At 39.2% G+C, this 20562-nt stretch overlaps 1 protein-coding gene across 4 annotated transcripts; it reads right to left on the bottom strand.

Moving 5' to 3' along the window:
- Positions 1 to 2359: 2359 nt before the first annotated feature.
- daxx (death-domain associated protein) lies at positions 2360 to 19845 on the bottom strand. 4 transcript variants are annotated; one of them, XR_004932379.1, is made up of 12 exons: positions 19531 to 19845; positions 16703 to 16968; positions 13828 to 14265; positions 13604 to 13735; positions 13126 to 13242; positions 12810 to 13041; positions 10937 to 11091; positions 10517 to 10676; positions 8460 to 8995; positions 8159 to 8297; positions 5776 to 5880; positions 2360 to 3143 (listed from the first exon to the last, which is right to left on the bottom strand). XR_004932379.1 is itself a non-coding variant. In XM_012860828.3 (11 exons), the coding sequence occupies exons 2-11, from the start codon at positions 16949 to 16951 to the stop codon at positions 5876 to 5878; spliced, it is 2163 nt and encodes a 720-aa protein (XP_012716282.2). In that variant the 5' UTR covers positions 16952 to 16971; positions 19531 to 19845; the 3' UTR covers positions 3985 to 5875. The 4 variants fall into 4 exon arrangements, 3 of the variants coding, with proteins under 3 accessions (XP_012716282.2, XP_012716275.2, XP_012716292.2); XM_012860828.3 differs by lacking the exon at positions 2360 to 3143 and having other exon boundaries at positions 3985 to 5880; positions 16703 to 16971; XM_012860821.3 differs by lacking the exon at positions 2360 to 3143 and having other exon boundaries at positions 3985 to 5880.
- Positions 19846 to 20562: the final 717 nt, after the last annotated feature.

Below are 20562 nucleotides of genomic sequence, written 5' to 3'. Positions count from 1 at the left end.
GATGGAGGAACGCTCCAGATTGCTGGGATTTCTCCGCAGGTTTGTGTTTTGACCCGTTGCTGTGCCCAGAAAAAAACCCCGCAAGACTGATCATAAGCAGAAAAATAAGTTACATTCATGTTTTTATTAGAATCACAGAGCAGCAGGATTTTTTTTTTATTTTTGTAACACATTTTACTGTCACCCTGAGATTAAGGAATAATTAAGCCGGATTCATCTCATCGTGCATTTTAATGGATTATTCTCAGATATTCTACACAGAACAGATTCACACAGGTTTGTCTCTTTGCAAATGTTAATTTTTCATGATAAAACAAGAACAAACATCTAAATATTCCACCTTTATATGAACCGCTGCTAGAATTAAAATCTGACTCACTGCAATTCCTAATTTTAACTTTTAGGGAGCAACAGAGCGACTCTTAATGTTTTTATTCTGTTCTCAGGTTTTGCACCTTGGGGAAAAAATTATTAATATGATTATTTCTATACATATTAAAAATGTAAGACTTATAAGACGTTCACTGTTCAGGTGTATTCCAGTTTTGTCTCTTAATTGGACGTTAAAAGAAGTGGACCTGATTCCTCGGAGTTCAGCTGGATGGATCTGTTCCCAGATGTTCAGTAAATGAGAAAAAAATACCGTTCATTTAATCTGACTATAAATTAATCTGGTTTTATGGTGTTTGCAACAAAATTGATAGTTTTGTCAAATTTATTTACTGGTCCAGGTAAAGAAAAACAGTAATTTTATTTAGTATTTTTTCGTTTACAGCATCTAAACTATATGTGTGCATTATAGTTTAAAAATATAGTTTACATTTATCACATTTATATGAAAAACATAGCATGATAAAATATTGGGTTTTAAAAAACATACATTTGTCTGTTAATGACCCCTGGAACTATTTGAATACAAAAGAAAATTTCAAAAGGTTACAAAATAGTCTGTGATGTATAGTAAAATATGTTGGAGGCCATTTTTTTTAAATTAACATTTGGTCTAATTCAAGATAATCTAAATAGATTCCTGTGCATTTTCTCATAAACATAGTTTACATATACTTATAATATAGAGTTTTATAAATTCTTGTGTCTTATTTCTCTTGGTTTGGACTGAATGGTTGAATATTTGTTGATCTAAGTGCATTTTTCTGGAAAAAGCTGTGATTTTTGTTTTCTTTCAGAGCTGAACTACGTGTTGAGACAGACTGTTATAAAAAAATTATCTATTTGAAGTGTAAAGGTAAATTTAACGTAATTAAACTTAAAATTTAAAGCATTTAATGGGAGGAGAATTTTGTCTCCAGCCCTTTGAGAAGAAAGGTCAAAATTCTTAATAATTTCATATTGTCTTAGTAACTGAGTTTGGAATATTTACGTGTCTTTATTCCTTTAGGAGTTCAGGACAAGTTATTGATATTCCGACACAAAGATGTAACAATCAGAGACTTAGGAAATGTATTAGTTTGACTAATATGTTTAAAATGTGACCTTATAGGTTCACCAGTTTGGTTCTGGCCACTTCGATGGTTAAAACTCAATTTATTATTTAACGGCCCTGTCACTGTTAGAGATCTGTTTGGTGAGATCAGAAATTGTTAAAGTTAATGTGAGTTTACTGTATCTGTTTTTATGGAAAAGACTCACTTGGAATTGTTTACAATTATGTTAATCACATTAATAATAATAAAAAAAGACATTCTAACAGGGTCATAAATAGAATTGATACCCTTAATTAGACACATTTGTGTCTTTAAGTTTAAAGACATTTAAATGAAAATAACATTTCACTTAAATTAATATATATCAATTATCAGCGCGTGTTAAAGGTGCATAGCCACGTTATTACAATTTCTTTTTATATATACGTCAGCAGCTCACTCTGGTTGCATACAAAGTTTTTTTGAAAGAGCATCGCGTCCTGCTGCCATATTAGTAGTTATTTTGGTGTTTCATCATTTGTTTTTGTTCAGTTTTTTAGTAAATAACGCCTTTAGTGTTTATTTACGATGCCCATGCACAGCAGGGATTAAAACAAGGACTTGGCTAATGGCTCTTAGCATCTCAAAGCAAAACAATGAAGTAAAGTCCAAGATCTAGTGGAAAAACTTTAAATAAATAAATAAATGTAATAGAAACAAAATGAATTCCAGAGGTAAAATACTGAAATGTCTCTGGGAATCCAGTCTGAACGTTGGTGTTCACTGAAGCGGACGCTAAACCTGCAGAGGCTCAGATGTGATGCAGAGTTGACTGACGTGAGAAAATGTTCTTATACGAGGCTCTTAAAGTTGCTTTAAGTCGGTTTATTTAATTAATAACGTTGGTTTTCAATTACTCCGAGCTGCTGCTTTACTGTGAGGCATTGCAGAGGGTCATGCCCAGTCCGGCTTTATTTTTATTCTTTTTATTAATTAAGCAAACCGGCATTGTGATAGTTCTGCGAAAGTGCCGCCAGATGGCGCCACCTCTGTTTATATCTCAGTCTCTCAGACTCAGACTTACTTTAATGATCCCAGGGGGAAATTATTTAATTTACATTAATTTAATTTAATAATATCTGGTCATCGTGCCCGGTGCTGAAACCGGTTTTCGGTCATTTTTTTTAAAGCATATAAAGTGGCTATGTACCTTAAAACCTCATATAACGATGGTAACAATTAGCACCTGTAGAGCCACACACTGTCCACCAGATGGCGCTGTTCAGACACATTTAGACAGATTCTCCATAAATCTGCTCCACTTGAGGACAGAAACATGTTAGCAGAGCTGCACACGTCACAGAAGTTTACACTAACCTCATAGTTTAAACACTATTTTTATTTAATGTTATGTAAATAAGTCTGGTACTGCCACCAACAGAAAACAGGAACATTTCCTAATAGGATTTCTCTTTTTTTATTTACCACCAAACTGTGCAGAAACATGTTTCATCATTATTTTCGTTTTATACGGGACCTCTGAAACACTTCTGAAGCCTTCATAGATGTTTTAAGGAGCTGCAGAGATTGTGTTTTGCCTTCTGTGAAGGTTGAGTTTACCTACAGGTTTTAAGCTCAGCCTCAGTGAAGCAGCTCAAGGTGGAGGAAAGAGCCGGTGAGATCTGCAGAGGTTCCTCTGATGAAACTCCCCTGGAGGACCTGAGCAGAAACGGGTCCAATGAGTGGAGAAAACACACCGGAGTCGTGCCAAAACTGTTAACATTTGCATAAAGAGATTAATGATTATCTGGGTAAGGAGTGGAGGATGGACATCAGTTTGTGTCTGTAGGAAAACATCTGCTGCAGAGTCAGAGTCAAACCTGTCGCCTCCAGATTACTCAAAGTTAAACCGATACCTCTGCACCAGTAACAGAAAGATGGATTCTTTAAATCATAAAGATAAGAAAACACCACAAACCAAAGATGGATGCTAAATTTTTCAGTTTAAGGTTCTGGCCGCCTGTCAAAGGAGCAGTATGAGAACATTTGTGCAGACTGTTGTTCCTACAGCTCACTTCACGAAGCGGAAATCTGCTTCTGAAATCTGAGGTTGTGTAAATTTAAACGGTACTGTCTGACCAGCTGATTGTTGTACAGAAAATCACAGAGTGGAACAAATCCTGTAAATTACACCAGTGCATCAATATTAACCTCTTCCATGTACTGATATTATGGACTAATAAATTATTTAAAAACAAACCTGGCTTTGGTCTGCACTGATTTGAGCTCATTTCCTGTTTGATTGTTCGAGGAATAAACCCCAACAAAGAGATAACATGAACAGAAAGCTTCTAGTCTTCCTGAGAAAGTGATTAACTGCTAAACCACATTATTATAAAAAAATATTTTAACGTTCATTTAATTAAGACACATCAACACTAATAATTTACCCGACAACTTTGACTATTTTAACAATTAAAATTTTAATTTAATAAGACCCTGTCCTTATAGGTGCTGCAAATTACCCAGAAGATGGGAGTCAAAATAAAAGACGTAGACGGTATTTTTTGGTAATTTATTTTCATATCAAAATAAAAATAAGAGAAAATTTCACAGTGAGCAAAGAAAAACTCAGGATAAGGAGGCGGTCTGTGGCAGAGATCCACATCTCTAGCTCTACACTGTGAGAAGAGCTTTTGCCACCATAAAAAACACAGAAATTCACCCGTAGTGCAGAAATCTATTAAAGGTTTTACACAGTGGGGGGGAAAAAAAACAAGCTGTAGAGAAATAAAACAGCTGAGAACAGACAAATCATCACATCAGAGCTCAGACACACAAACTCCTAACTTTACAGCGACTACAGCAGATCCAAGAAAAATAAACTTTCAATCATCGGTTCCTGAAAACGCTGAACGCAAAACTGACGGATTCTGCGGAAACAATTCCCAAAATATTTTTGTAGGGATGTAAAAAAAAATATATCAAAAAGTCCCGTTCTTTCATCTGAAGGGAGCAGAATTAAAACCTAGAAACATAAAGACTAAAGCGAAACTGGATGCCAGAGAAACAAATGGGATATTTCATCCTTCGGAAAATGAAGGTGATCGCTCTTTTAATGTCATCTGAGAAAAAACAGCGTCAACGTTTTCAAACTGCTCTGACTGGAAACAAGACGGATTATTATACGGATAACGGCTGCAGGAGCTGTCGGCAATTAGAGGCGAGGCGCCGGGGTCTACTTTCTGACGTGGATTAACACGCTTTGTCTTCTACATCTTCTAATTCAACTAATTTATAAAGTGGACTTGGCTACAGGATCCTCTTGCATGTGCTTTCTTACAGCAGCCAACTAGATTTTAGGGGAATATTATAGATTTAGCATGAAGAAAAATCCTTATCGGGGTCATTTCTGCTTTTTTAAAGTAAATACGTCCAGTTGCAGGGTTTTAACAGCAGGGGGCAGTGTTGGCTGCTTGTTCCTGAGCAGGTATGACATAAAAAGAGGCCAAAGAGATTCTGTTTGGGGTTATTCCTTCATAACTGCAGGTATTCATAACTTTTATTCTCCTAATTAATGCACTTCTTTGACTGATCTTATGCTTTATTAGAATCTGATCAATAAAAACACTTTTATGTGCCTTTTTAAAGCAGGAACCCACAGATGGACGTCAAAGCATGAAGAATCAGAGGGAAAAAAACTGAGATGTTTGTCTGTTCTGGTCGTTTATGCGTTTGTTGACAAGAAAAAAAAAAACTTGTGGGACGCTAACTTAAATAAATGCTAACTTTTTTTTATCTCAAAACTTTAAATTTGTGTCCAGAGGTCAGTAAAAAATTAGTTTAACGTGTTTCTGCTGCGTGTCACAACCCCCCCCCTCCCACCGCCAACAGGACAAACAGGAAAACATGATCACCAGAACACTTTAACCCAAACCTCTCTGCTATTAGTGAAAGAAAATTAGAGTTTACGTAAAAAATGTAAACAGACGATGGTTTCTGTGAGCCGAACCCCGACAAGGAGGAAAAAGCTCAACGTGTTCCTCTGTTCAGATCATCAGCGCCGCCATCGGGTTCCTGCCTCCAGAAGCTGAAATCTGAGGTTCTAACAACACAAGCACCAGCCGGAGGTCCGGAGAACCAGCTGTTCTTCCTCCGTCTGTTAGAGAGCGCCTCCCTGCTGGTGGGAAGTAGACACTGCACCCTGATGATTCCCGTTAGCGTCCAGTTCGTCCCGTCGAACCGGATCACAGCGGGTGTTCGGTTCTAATTACAAATGGCGAACAGAACCAGCGGTTCCTTGGCGTTTATCGGCCCGTTCCGGTTCTCCTGCTGGGTCAGCAGAAATTACCTGGACACATTTCCTGAAGTTGTTCCTGCAAAGTTGTTCCTGGTTTCACTCGGAGTCCGACAGGACGATGATCTCGTCCGGGTCACACTGAGTCGCTACGTTAACCTGCAAACACAGACAGGTGGCAGAAAAACGTTTATAATAAACACATTTAAAAGCTTAGGAGATGAAACGATGTTCTGTTCAGGGTTTCTCTCTTTTTATTGTAACATCTGGAATCATTGCTCTCTGCGCTTGTTAGCAGCCGGTGCTTATAAAGGATATTTTCTGTTTAGACGTCCTGTTGCACACAGACAGCAGAAAACACGACTTTCTTTCTAAAAGGCGTGGCTTGATACACGTCTTGTTTTGGTCTACAGTGCAAAGCTCCACCTAGTGGTGAAATCCCTTATTGCTCCTTTAATGTGATAAAACTTGATTTGATCGAAGGAAAAATTATTCTGAGGAAGTGCATTTGGTTCAGAATCTATAAATGATAAACATTTAATCATCTCAGGTTCAATCTTTTTAAAGAAACTGAACTTCAGGCATGTTTCTGTGAATGTGACAGACGTCATGAAGCTCCGCCGGTCTCTGTCTAAAGATAGCGAAGACGACTCCTGGTTAGTTTTATCTGGACCGATAACGCAGCATTTAGTTCCCCTTTAATGATTCTGCTGCATCAGTTTATCAGCAGCAACACAAACAGCAGTCTGGGTCCATTAGATAAGGTTCTGAACGGCGCTGCACCCAGAGCTGCTGGTGTCAACAGAAACTCACGAGGAGGCCCAAACATGAGGGCTTTAAACAGCCGACACGTCCAGAGGAGGAGAACTCAGGTGTCTCCACACCTACGGCTCCTTTACTTTGGGCCCAATCAGGTGTTTAGTTCATTAACCTGAAACTTTTTCGGCTGAGAAGACTGTTTATTCTACCGTATCCCATAATGCAATTGGTTCGTGGAGGTTGTTTCTGGCCTCACCCTGGTAAGGCGACTCTGTTCGTCTACACAAACGAACCGGATCCAGGAAGGACTCAGAGTTCCTTTAAACGGACCGAACGCTCCAGTTGTGAGAACCTCCTCACTGATACGCTCAAACATTTTATTTCTTATACATTACAGATTAAAAAAAGGCTATTTTTGCTGAGTTGAAAGGTTCTGTTCAGCTTCTCACGGTTCCATCTCTTTGCATCTCAGATCTTCCCAGAGATAAGTTCAACCACAGCAGGTCTTTTTTCTGTTTGCAGAGCAGAGCTGGCAGCACCAAACGGTTCTGATGAGGAAGTGAAACCTTTATTTTTAGGTTCTGTGAGAGTCAGTATGTCAGTAAACTAGCTGCTGATCATAAACATGTTCCTTCACTGTTTTACCTCCATGAACAGAGAAGCTAACCGTTATTAACCGGTTTTACTGACAGTACTTAGACCTAAATCCATTTGGGTTTCAGGCTTACAACCACAACCTGCTCATCGTGGGAGGGCAGTCATTCTCAGATCTGAATTTAACTTTCTTTAGCTTAAATAGGTAAGAAATTATAAAAAAAAAAGGTTTTATTAAAGCAGCAGCACTCATTTAGCTGGATATTTTCATTAAATCCGTTTTTTAATTCTGATTTTAGCTCCAAGTCAATGTTAACAAATAATATGAATCATAAAATGATTTAGCCAGTTTAGGCTTAACAACTACGCTCCATTTGGTTCTTTAAAGGTAATAAATTTATTCCCCAACTGGATGTCTAACCCGGGTCTCACACTGACTACGGTTCGGTCCTGATCCAGTTTGCCAACTCACACTATTCCTAGGGAAACTGAGGCTCCGGCTGCGTAAACTCTGGTCAGAACAGTTCATGTGGTCCTTCCTGTTGCTGTCCCTCATAAATGATTAAAAAACAACCAAAGTTTTAATTTTTCAGGGCAAAACTCGTTATCTATGCGCTTAAACGTTATGTTTCATCCTCCAAAAGCTCCTCTGTTTCCTCTGTGTCGCCATTTTGTTTACACCAGTCAAGTTAAGTTGCTGCTGTGATTTTATTCTGAAATTTACTGAAACTTTTTCCTGTCTAATGCCTAAAGTTTCCTGTTTGGATCGTGAAATTCAGGAGTTTGATCCGGGGACCGCTGTGGCGTCCGATCAAACTTCCTTCTTGCGGTATTTTTTGCCTCGGTAACCGGACCCACAACCACATGCAACACATTGATTTTTAACTATTTGGGTTTCTTGCAGCACCAGAACCGTATCTGCACCGTATTCAATATGAAACCGGGGTAATCGTGTAAAACAAGCGTGATTTCTACATTAACATTAAATGCATCTAAGGCATTTAAAGTGTTTTGTTTTAATCAACCTGCTTTAATTTCCTGTATTCTACCTAAACAACTCAGATCAACGGCTCCGTTTCTGCACCTTGTTTTTCTTGGGTGGCGGCGTCGACTGTAGTCTCGTGTTCGGGTCCTTGGTCGGCGTGCAGAGAACCGAGTATTCCTCCGTCTGAGGAGAACCGCAGCAGATGACACCCATGTCCAGAGGGATATCTGCATCGCTGCTGAGGAGGAGGAGGAGGAGGAGGAGGAAGGAGAACAAGTAGAGACTCAGCAGTGGATCAACAAAAAGCTTTAGATTAAAAGTAAATATTCCTCAGACTGAGAAAATAACTTTACTAAGAGGCAGTAAGATCCTGTTCAGAGTTAAAATCCTGCCGTCTTACCTGTCGTAGCTGATCTTCTGTTTGACGCTCTTGGAGTCGGGCGACGCAGTTTCCTCCCTCTTCCTCTTCTGGCTCCTGGTGAATCTGGGGCTGGGGGGCGGAGACGTACCGTTGGTCATCTGTGTGCCGCTCTCCTGAGGCTGAAGGATTCCCGTTGGTGGTGGCCGGTGATGACGGGACCTCTGAGGCGTCTTTAACGACCCGGCCGTCCGCCGCAGGATCCCCCGGCTGCTGATTGGACGCGTCCACGGGCTGATGGGAAGCTGCTGGGCTCCAATTGGGCGACGGCTGCTGCTCGTCGGTCTGCATGGACTCTGATTGGCTGGGGCTGTCTCTGGGGGAGGGGACGTCGGACATGGGGGACACCTGGGTGTCGTCGGAGACGCCGTCGTCTTCGTCCTTCAGGTTTTGCTCGCTGCTCGTAGAAACGCTGCCGGTCTGATCGTACGTCTGATCCTCCTTGTTTTCACCGTCGTCGCACGTCTCCTCCGCCTCGTTATCTTTGTCTTCCTCGTTGTCGTCTTCATCGTCATCATCTACAGAGAGAAGCATTTTAATGGGATTAATAAACATCTTTCTGCTGCTACAGCATCAAATGTCACATTTAGTCACAACCATAAACCAAAAGGTTTTTATTGTGGTTTTATGTGAGAGAACACTAAAAAGTGATGAAAATGAACTTTTAAAAATATGAAATCTATCCTCTGATATCCCTAAAGTTAATCCAGTCCATCACCAAATGGACTCCAGCTTTATTAGTTTAATGCCAGCATAAATCTCAGAGGTTTGTTAGAGAACATTAGAGATAAAACAGCATCATGAAGACCGAGGAGCCCAGCAGACGGTCAGGGAAGAAGTTCTGGTTTATTTTAAAGCAGCGTTAGGTTAGAAAAAACATCAGAGGCTCTGAACATCCTCCAGAGATCTGCTGAATCCATCATCTGAACACGAGGAGAGGATGGACCACCTGCAGACCTACCAGGACATGGACGTCCACCTGGACTGACAGAACAGCATCAATCAGATGCATCCGCTCTGCAGAAACCCACAGCTCAGGTGATTTGTAGTCCAGTGAAACACATTTTTGCTGCTTTTGTCTAAAAAAAACATGTGTTGTACTCACATGCAATTTCTCAATCTTCTTGGTACCGAGCAACAAAAATCTGCATATGTATGTCGACTTATGGTAGCATATAGACATTATTTAGAGTAGACGCCTCATGCTGGAGGGCATCCTGCGGCGCCGCCATATTGGATGGGTCTCTCCTACCCCAGGCTGGCATAGCAGCTAACAGGAGTAAACGCAGAGGGAGCAACTTTGACTGGATTTTCTGCATCTTATGGTCACAATAACCGGGGATAACTACTTAAAGTAGATCTAATGGTGCAGATCACCATTTAGGGCTGAGACTTGCTCTGAATATGAGTTTTACTTGGTGATAACAATGCAGAACAGATGGACCATAGTTTTATGCTTATTAATATTTTTATTGCTGTATTTCACAAACTAAAGCTGATTCACGCCAAATTAAGTACCATGGAGTTAGAGTACCAACACATGCAAGAAGTTGTGAAAAACAGTTATTTTTCCAAGGGTCTCCAGCTGCAGTTGCAAGTAAAGTAGTGTAAGACACCAAAACAACCTGGAAATTTTAAAGAGCACTTTTCCAGGCCTTAAAAAAAGTGTGCATGCACAGCACGCGAAAATATTAACAATTTATTGTTGGTGTGTTTATGGTGAACCTCAGGCGATCCATGCAAGATGTGAACTACATGTTCTGGACCGAGTGGATCCACGGCATCGGTTCAGACGCTAAAGATTAAATCTAAAGTTTGCAAAGATTAAAGTTGAGCATTACATGTAGCAATGATTATTTCACAGTTCTATCAGCGTCTCAACGGTTAAATCTGAACCTTTAATGGTAATCTTAATCCTCCACACGTCTTATTATCTCTTGATGCATGAAGGTGTGAATCAGGTCATCGCTCTGATCTTTATGGTCAGAATCAAACTTTACCAAAAAGTTAAAGATCTTAAAGGACATCTTGAGTCTAACCTGCGCCGTCCTGCTGAGTGCTGGCCTCGATCTCCTTCTCTATGTCTGTGTCTGAAGATTCGTCATCCTCCTCATCCTCATCTTCTTCCTCCTCATCCCCCGCCTTCGGAGCCAATCCGTTCACCTGCTTCGTCTTTGCTTCCTCTTCCGATTTTTGATTCTGGAAATAAAGAAAGTAGACTCAGATCTCTGCTGTCGTTGTTTACATTTTAAAGTGTTTAAAGTGTTTCTGTACAGGATTACCAACCACACCTTTAACTCAACCAACTATCTAGCTGGACAGATTCACAATTTGTACGTCATTTAGCATGAATTAAAACTTTATGAAGTTGTTCCAAGACCAAGACGGTCCAAACCCAGTAGGAAAATTTTCCATGTAGTTGAATTATCTTGCGTTACTGAGGCGGTTTCCTCCTTCACCTCTTTGTCGACTCTCTTGAGCCTCTCGTTCTCCTCGGTGTCGTCCTGCTTGACGGCGTATTTACTGATGACTTCCTCCAGGCGGGACAACGCCACTTCCCTGTTGGAGCGCAGCTTCTTCATCAGGGAGGGGTTACCCAGCGCCGGGTCTGTTGCTGCAGGACCAAAGAGACGAAAACACGATGAAAGGAGGAAACGGGACACTTAGAAATTCTGCAAAAATACAAAGTAATTTAAATGTTTTTGCTGCCCAGTGGAAGATCACTGCTGACTGAAGGACGGGTTGAATCTAAAGGACATATTTCACCATATTTTATGAAGCTGCAATGAATAATAAGCAGATTATTGTAACTGATTGGAAGTAAACTGTTAATTTTTGCACAGTAACAGTTAATTTCATATATTGTGGAATCACTAGCAGAGTCATTATAATATGACAATGTAGCACAATCCTACAGAAATGTGTCAGCATGACCTTTATCTGTTCCTGTATTACAACAACAGAGCTACAATCATTGGTGTTAAAAAAGTCTGATAAAGGCTCAGACTGCAGTGTTTTTATTGGAGTCATCACTTTTTCTCTTTTTGGACATTTCTGGGTTGTTTTAATGTGTTGTGGGAAAAATTACATCTAGTGGCAACATACTGCACACAGTAAAAAAAAATAAAAAAATAACATCACTACAGGAGGCACAGTTTTAGCCACTTTATACAATTTAAAAGGATATATTCCTCCACTTTATGACATGATATATCCTTTTTTTTGGCTCGAGGGCCGGATAAATATTCTTGACGGGCCAAATTAGGCCCGCGGGCCTTAAGTTTGACACGTGTTTTAGTGATGCTGTAAAAACACAAAACTAATTCTCTCGTTTGTTCCCATTTCCACCAACTCCATACAAAGTAATTACTCTAGCAACACAATAATGACGCAACCCTTATTTTTAAACTAATATTAAACTCTGATTAAAAAGTATTTCTTTTTTCTCTTTTTTTTCCTTTTTTCCCCTTTTTTTTCTTAAAAAAAAGGAGAAAAAAAGAAAAAAAAAGGGGAAAAAAGAAAAAAAGGGGAAAAAAAGAACAGGGTTCCTACAGCATAAGGCAAGTTAAACTCAAGACATTTTAAGACTTTTTAATGCCACTTGAAATAAAAAGTTAAGACCAACTTCACGATAAACAAGATAAACCTGGTTGCGACAACTTCACCCAAATGTTTATTTTAACATAAATCATTACTTTCTGGCTCAGTAAACATGTTAAAGATTTTGAAAAACATTCCATATACGAAGAAAGCTAAAAAACACACAAATTACAGATATATTTTTAACAACTACCGAACTGAATTCACAAACTTTGTTTTGTTCCCTACTAAAATAAACTATAAATCTGTTTTAAAAACCACAACATAACCAGTGCCAACTCTTTTTAACAGCTATGGTCCGGCCGCAACAGTTTTTATTGGTTCCGCTATCGGGACGGAACCAATAATGGTTACATTGAGCCGTTCAGTAAATTAAAAAAAATATAATTGTATCAATTATTTTACTGTTTGGTAAGGATTACAAAAATAAAATCCTATTTATGACCTGGTAACAATTTTAAGACCTAAGAAAGACCGATTTAAGACATTTTAATGCCAATTAAGGCCTTAGTTTTTTATTACAGAATTCAATGCCTTTTAAGACTTTTTAAGGATCCGCAGGAACCCTGAAGAAGAAAAAAAGGGAAAAAAAGAGAGAAAAAAAAAGTATCTTTGATTTTGAAGCGGCGTATGAGAAAAAAACGAGGGAAACTAAACAACAACCCAGCTTCACCTCCTGTCCTGCAGCCTAACCCATAAAGAAGAACTCGGCGTCAGAGCGCGGCGTCTCACCGGGCTTGTAGGCGTCGGTGAGGCGCGAGCCGAAGTTGTAGACCAGGTCGAGGTGGCGGCGCTCCTGCATGCGGCTGCCCGTCTCCCTGAAGGCCTCCTGGGCGAGCTGGTTCAGCTGCTTCCTGCTCAGACACAGGTTGTGGCGCTCGTTGGCCCGCAGCACCTGGTGCAGGATGTCCAGGTAGTCCGGCGGGTTCCTGTGCGCCTCGGGGCTGTTGATGAAGCGCTCGATCTGTGCAGCGGGACGACGGCGCATCTGATTAACCGCTGCTCTGTTAGAAACTGAAGCGTTTCAGGACGATGTAAAGCAGCTCACCCGCTTGTTGATCTCAGGGTAGCGGGTGCCCGTGTACTTGATCCTCTGCTCGATCACTCTGCCCGTCAGCGTGCTGCAGCCTTTCAGCTCACACAGCTTTTCATAAATCTTCATCATCTAGAGCAGAAGAAGAAAAGGCAAGGCAAGGCAAATTTATTTATATAGCACAATTCAGTACAGAGACAATGCAAAGTGCTTTACATGGTTAAAATATAGGAATAAAAGCAAGTAGGGATAGAATGTAGAAAAAACATTTGAAAACAGTAAAACAGTTTAACTAGAACAGTCAAAGGCAATTTTAAACAAATGTGTTTTTAATCTCGATTTAAAGGAACTCAGGCTTTCTGCACTTTTACAGTTTTCTGGAAGTTTGTTCCAGATAAGTGGAGCATAGGAACTAAATGCTGCTTCTCCGTGTGCCGTTAGACATATTTAAACAGTTGTTTTATGGTTTTTTAAAGCTGTAGCTGCCTCAGACCTTCCGCTTGAGTTTGTGCTCCTGGATGTAAGTCGAGTCTTCGGTCTCCATGTCGTCCAGACTGAGCTCGGCCTGCTGCAGACGGCAGATCTCATCGTTGTAAAGCTTCAGCAGGTTCTCCAGGTAAGCAATCTGAAATACACAGCAACAAATAAACCCATCAGTGATGATTTATTTTGAGCATTTTTGGGGAAAATTAGCATTTTAAGAAGACAGAGTTTCACCTGTTTCCTTAACGCCCTCCTGGCTTTTCGCTCTGCTTCTGGATTTTCCTCCCCGCCGTCTTCCTGCTCTCCTGAAGCGGAAGGCTTTTCCTCCTCCTCCTCCGGTTTCACCTCATCTTCCTCCTCGCTCGTCTTCCCCCTCGTCTTATCGTTGGCTTTGAGCGTTTGCTGACGGGATCCTGATTCGGACGCAGGCGGCTCCGCCTTGGTGAGGAGCTGCCGTTTCTTCAGGGCGTGCTGCTTGAGCACGGTGCACAGTTCGTTGATGTAGACGAAGGTCTTGGAGACGTTGTCCTGAGCGCGAGACAGACATTGTCCCAGCGTGTTCCTGAACTCCACGGAGCAAAGGTAGTCGGGGCAGGCCTTGGCATGTTTGGTTTGCAGGAAGGTCAGAACCTCTGGGCAGTCCTTGGTGAGCGGCGTGCAGTGCTGCACAAACTGCAGCAGGGCGGGAGGGAAAAAAGAAGCATTTACAGCTGGTTTTTAAAATTAAAATGATTAGAAACAGCAGAAAGAGTGAGATTTTCTACAGAATATTGTGAAAACGTATTAACTAGATTACATTTAAAAACAAAACATGCACAAATATAAAGCATTAAAAATAAAATTCCCCTCTTTAAATCATAAACAGTCTCAGAATAAACAGAATCAGTCACTAATTATCCACCTTTGCAGAGACTTTTGAAACAGGAAAGCAGCTGATTTATGTTTTTAATCATTAAAACACAGCAACCTGATGTTTGTGGGATAAAGCTTAGGTAGGGAGAGCTTTAATTAATCAACTATTATTATTTTATAGCGTAATCTAACAACAACAGCTGCTGACCAAAGTGCTTCAGACAAACACAAGATGAACATTTCTTGATGTGGTTTAAAAAAAATAATTTCTGTACAGGAGATTCTCCTAGACAGAAATGTGATCATAGAGTCTTTCTGATAGATCTTTAGCCAGAGGAAAATTTAATTAAATGTCATGAAGACATTTGTTTAACAAACCTGAGTTGTCTGCAAACAAAAAGGGAAACTGCCTCAACCTGGAGATCTGTGGGTGATTTGTGGGCGAATGCACCTGAAAAGGTGCATTTTCCACATAACTCACATGACTTCCCTTCTCATTAAACTCATGATTGTTCTATCTGTGTATTTTTATGTCTAATGTTGTTAATTTTTCATATACTGAAAACTGAATTAAGACATTTTTAAATACAAATAAATAAATAAAATCATGTGAAAACATGTATTTCTTAGATATTTTTTGGGACAATATCCTCTGAAATGGAGCATAGCTGTTCGAGAGGTGTTGAGAAAACAAGACCGTCTTTAACCTAGATTTGCTCCAGTGGAAAGAAAGTTTGTTCCATATTTTGGGTTCTGCCCCTGAAACCAGAAAACCAGAGTTGTTCTAGAAAGGCCGTGACTTAAGCAGCTCAGTCGTTCCCACGCTGTCATCAGAACAAGCTTCTCTCTGGCAGCGCTGCATGTTTAGTCTGTCTGGACTCATTTGGAGACGGAGATTATGCTACAGGTTAGCTAAGGTAATAGGCTGCACAATATCTGGCACATTCTTATTATCATTAAGCAACTGAACACTATAAAGTCTTTTTTGGCAGCAGCAGAGAACATCATAGATGATAATAATGTTATCTACCTGTTATTGGTGACATGCATTCATGTTCCCTCTGCCAGTAACATTTTTAATGCAGCAGAATTTGTTTAAGGAGAGTATTAAGAGGTTCTGATGAAGTCGTTAAAAACTACAAGTGAGGTTTTTTTTTGCTCAGACGTCAAACATAGCGGGATAAAACTGCTTCAATCAACCTGCAGCTGAGCCATAAAAAAAAGACTGAATCTGTTTACAGTTTAACCCAAAGCAGAAAGACGTTAATCCTGCTTTTCCAAGTACAGTCATTATTTATTTATTTATTTATCACGTCGCCATCGCAACACTCACCAACATTTTTGCAAATCAAATGTTTTGCCTAATATCCTGCAGGCCAACTAAGGAAATTACTGTTTGGTTTAGGAAACGTCAAACACAGACGAGGGATCAGAAAGTTGTTTTTATTTTGACTTATACGCCATAAATCTGCCATTAAACCAGCAACCCTTACCAAGATGGACACCAGTGTTTCCCCTAGCAACGCCGTGTTGAGGGGGCGGGGCTATTTTCTATCGTTGGATACGGAGGAGTTATGGCTGCTATCCTCACAACTCTGAAGGCGTTTAAAAAAAACCTGATATTTTAGCTTGTTTTACAGGTAGTTGTGAAATTGTAGAGAACAAAGGAGAAAATAAATCTGATATAATTATTAACTTAACAGTCTGGGTAGGATTGGGCAATACATAGACTTTAAAAATATTGAGATTTTGTAAAAAAGAGGTTTAAGATGATACTTTGTTGCTAATATCGAGATGGTCTATGATATGTTACAATTATATTTCTATGTATTCCAGAAGGTTATTTCTCAACCTTTTCTCATATTTAGTGACAGCTTTTTGTTAAAAAAATTGCCTGTCAGACATTTGGGATAAGGCTTTGATTTAGAGAAGACTTTTTATAATTCCTTTATGAAAAGAAAAACCTATCAAGATAAATATTATATATCGGCCTAAAGATATCAAGTTATTATTCTTAGTCCCTATCGGTCCGGAGGAGGAGAGGCGGTTGTTAAATATAACAAAGGAAACGCTGCAGGAAACGATTAGCAAATAAACAAAAATCTTTACACGTGTGTCTTGTGTATAAACATGTTACACGTGCTATTTTAATAAGGAATTGGTTGGAAAAACTGCAAAAAAAGTTTGAAAACTTTAGCTCTAAAGTGCTTCAGGTAGAACACAAATAAAAACAAAAGTATTTTTATTATCGTCTCACCTCATCGAACAGCTTCTGGTTCTCGATCTGCAGAACATTTGTGGTCTTGTTCGTCGGGGCAAAAGGCGAGTGGATGATGTGGGTCGTCTGCTGATTAGTAGCTGGAGACGCTTTTATAGCCTGATGCTTAGAGGATGAGATGGTGGCAGCAGAAGATGAAGCTTTGGGTCTCTCCTCTTCCTCATTAGTGTCGTCGTCGTCATCAAGGATTATGATCTTATCGGCCATCGAGGCGGGAGCCACCGCCATCTAAGTGCTGAATGGTTCTGCTTTCAGAAAATAGAAGTAGGGAGAAAATGATCAACAACAAGACCTCAAACAATCAACATAAGGAAATCAACAACAACTGACCTAGATTCACCAGTGAATGTTACAACATTTAAATTCTTTAGTAAAGGACACCAACAATAGCATAAAAGAATGCCAGATTCCATACCGTAAATGACCAAAACCCATAAAAACTCAGATTACTGATCAGCTCTCGCAGGAGGAGTAAAAAAAAGGACGCTGAATTTAATTTTGGGTAAAAGCGGAATTAAAAGCAGCTGTTTTTACTGCTGGAAATATATTCTCACTCACTGTATTCTCAGTCCCTTAAATAACATTTAATCTGAGCATTACAAAGGTTGAACATTTATGAAAGGTGAGCTGTTGAGCATTTTGTGGCTATAAAACTAAGAGCCTTTTGAAATAAATCAAAACTTTGGGAAACAACTTTTTAAAGGTTTCAGAGTAGCTTGGAATTCACCACAATTTACGCTTTTAAAACACTAAGATACAATATTATTTTGTAACCTTCACACATCATATTAGCATCAGTATAAATATTCTCTTGGTTGGGAATGTTTGCTTTGACCTACACTGCAAACAGTTGTAAACACTAATAAATTAGGATGTTCTACTGGATTCAAACCACTAACTACCTGGTGATGAGTAGAGCTTTGTGTCATTTAGGATGAGCCGATTCGATATGATTCTCGATACGTAGCTCAGCTTGATTTGACTCCCATATGGATATTTATTACTTTAAATTAATGTTCAGTCATTCAATCAACAAAACCAGCAAAATATTATATTTATGTCAAATTTATTGAACACTGATATATTAACAGGAAAATAAAGTGCATTTGGTTCAATGCATTTAATGTGTCTCAGAAACCAAAAATGTCCCAAACGTCTGATTTTAGGGACAAAGGCGCTTCTAAAATTCTCACTTCCTCTTCCTTGCTGTGAAAAATAATGGCCCGATGTGATCACGCCGCCTAGTGGTTGGGAGGTATATTGACATTGAAAGCCAGAATATTGATTATAAAATTGTTTTTAAAAACATCAAAATTAATCTTTGTATCGATTTTTATGCACAGCCCTAGTGATGAGGCGACCTCTCGATCTTCCGGTCTCATTCACTAAGGCCCGCCTCACCCAGTTTGTAAATTCGGCAGCACAGGAGGAAAACAATTATAAGAGACAAATGCCTCTTATAACATTGCATGTTATCTAAGCCATTACAAGGCCTTTGTTTTGGGCAGTAGTATAAAGCTTGTAGCTCCACATTATTCTAGACTTTTAGAAAGCTTCCTGGAGAAGAAGTGAAATGTCTTCAACTACGAAAAACAAGTCCAGTTGCTTTGTTTTTTTTTTTTTACTTTTTTTGGAGTAAGAGACAAAACACTTGGAATATACATATATTAAATTATAATTGGAATTCCAAGGGGAGGCACGCACTTATAACTCCATCCTAAAGCCTCCTGTAGTAAAACACGGAGTCCGCGCATCCCGTGTCGGCTGCATGCACGTGTCTATGGCGCATCCACTAATAAACGAGCCCCTCACTGAGTAATTAATGAATGTCGGGGGGCTGCACACACACTTATTCTATCTGTGTTTGTCTCCCCACAAACAAAACAGACCCACATTTCAGTGTCAAATAAGGAGTTGGCTTCTTGATACATTTGCCAGATGTTTCTAGGCGTCTACCAAGATAAACATTCCAGAACAATGTAAAGCTTTTAAACCCTAAACCTTTGTGAAGCTACCAACCATAAAACATCACGTGACTCTTGCCCTGGTATCCCACCAGAAGGTTGGGTGAATTTATAGCCTGAGGTGACTCTGAAGACTCCATGCTATGTACACTCCAGGCCACAAAGTTTAACAATAGTAGTTACAATTTAGGTAACTCTTACTTTCTTGATAAAATACATGATTAATACAAAAACTGATTATAAAGTTCTATAGCACAGGGAACCTGCAGCTTGATGTTGAATCTCATAATATAATCATATGAACACAACAAATATATAAACAGAAGCAGGTTACTAATGCTTGGCCTAATTAAATGAAATCAGTTAAAAACAGTAAATATTTCTGTAATGTTTATGTATGAATAATAACTCAATCTCAAATCATTATGGAAAAACCTAAAACCCAGAGACTTCTGATACAGAGTATTTATCAGTGTAATGGTGAGTCTAACAAACACTTGTAAACAAGCATTTAAACTCCCGAAAACATGTTGCAGCTCATTTCCTTTATTGATTTTTTTAGGATAACATCCAACAGCTAATTCGTTCTGGGGACTTCATAATATCTAAAGCTGTTTGAAGGTACAATCAGAATATTGTACCTACCAGTATTAAACGTTTTGAGGTTAATAGTAATAACTCCAGGGACAAATTAAGAGGCTTAAGGCTTTAACGTTAAAAAATGTCAGTAAAGAAAATAGAAACTTAAATAGGAAGTGAAACTGGTGGAAGATTCTAAACAAATCGTAAAGTAGTTTAAAAACAGCGTTGTTAAAGCGAGTTTAGGACACATAATGTACTCACCTGTTATTTAGGAGCTGCTAGACGAGAAAATAAAGACAGAAAGCGCTTCCCAGCAGCACATAATGGATATGCCGTTGGTTAGCTCATATTAGCATTACCAGCTAGTTAGCATTTTAACATTTACTGACCAAGTGAGAAATAAATTACTCCAGAAAAATGTTGGCGTATCGTATAATTAACTAATAAAACAAACACCAAATATAATATTTTATCGCCATGAAAAATTGCTACCCCTAATCACACGGCTTGGAAACTTAGCTATGTTGTCAAGCTAAAGACCCGCTAAACTCGGTCAACATCAGTGACGCTGATTGGTGGATAGATCAGTAAAACGGCCCGCTATTGGACAGTTGAGTGTGGACTTCTTTGAAATTTCCTTGAGGTTTATTTTCGCCTTAAAAGTGATTTACTGCCACCTGCTGGACACAATCACGAACAAGCAGTATACTGGCGTTATTTACAGCAATTTTTAACTAACTTACAATCCCCTGCATTATCATTATTTTATATTTTCCCACTTTATCTAATCTGAAGTTAAGTTAAAACATTTTGTTTGCACACTATTGTTGACTATAAGAGCCTAAATAAAAGGCAGGTTTGTACCGTGTGTATCCATGTTTTCCTGAGATGAAACGGTGACCTGCTCTGGATGTGAAGCTTTTTGGCGAGATAGCTGTGCAAATTGTTATCCGGGTTATGGCAACAGCAAACAGGCAAATAGGAAGTAAGATGGCAAGATGTATTCATGTAGACACACCCAAGAGTTTCCCAGCTGGACAAATTCAGAAGGATAATGTGTACAGACTTATTTTAAAAAGTACAAAAAACAATTTTATTGGTGAACACTGTTTCAGTTATTGGGAAAAGGTATGGATAAACTGGAGCAAAATTGTGAATTTTCAGAATGTAATTTGTGTACATGTAGTTAAAAGTCTGAAGAAGTGTAACTGTCGTTTTTTTTAATTGTGAAAAACATTGTAGTTGTAAAGTATTGCTCTCTGACTCCAAATTCACGGTTACAGTTCAAACTTT

Source organism: Fundulus heteroclitus, chromosome 13 (genome assembly GCF_011125445.2).
Source record: "Fundulus heteroclitus isolate FHET01 chromosome 13, MU-UCD_Fhet_4.1, whole genome shotgun sequence".
In the NCBI taxonomy this organism is placed as follows: Eukaryota; Metazoa; Chordata; class Actinopteri; order Cyprinodontiformes; family Fundulidae; genus Fundulus; species Fundulus heteroclitus.
This window is presented reverse-complemented; position numbering and strand designations above follow the sequence as displayed.

Excerpts from the sequence above, each read along its gene's own strand:
- daxx (XM_012860828.3), bottom strand. The coding sequence starts at position 16,951 with ATGGCGGTGGCTCCCGCCTCGATGGCCGATAAGATCATAATCCTTGAT. Across the intron at positions 10,677-10,936 it reads TCAAGAGAGTCGACAAAGAG|AATCAAAAATCGGAAGAGGA; the intron begins GTGAAGGAGGAA and ends CTTTATTTCCAG. Across the intron at positions 8,298-8,459 it reads CAGAAGATCAGCTACGACAG|CAGCGATGCAGATATCCCTC; the intron begins GTAAGACGGCAG and ends CCTCCTCCTCAG.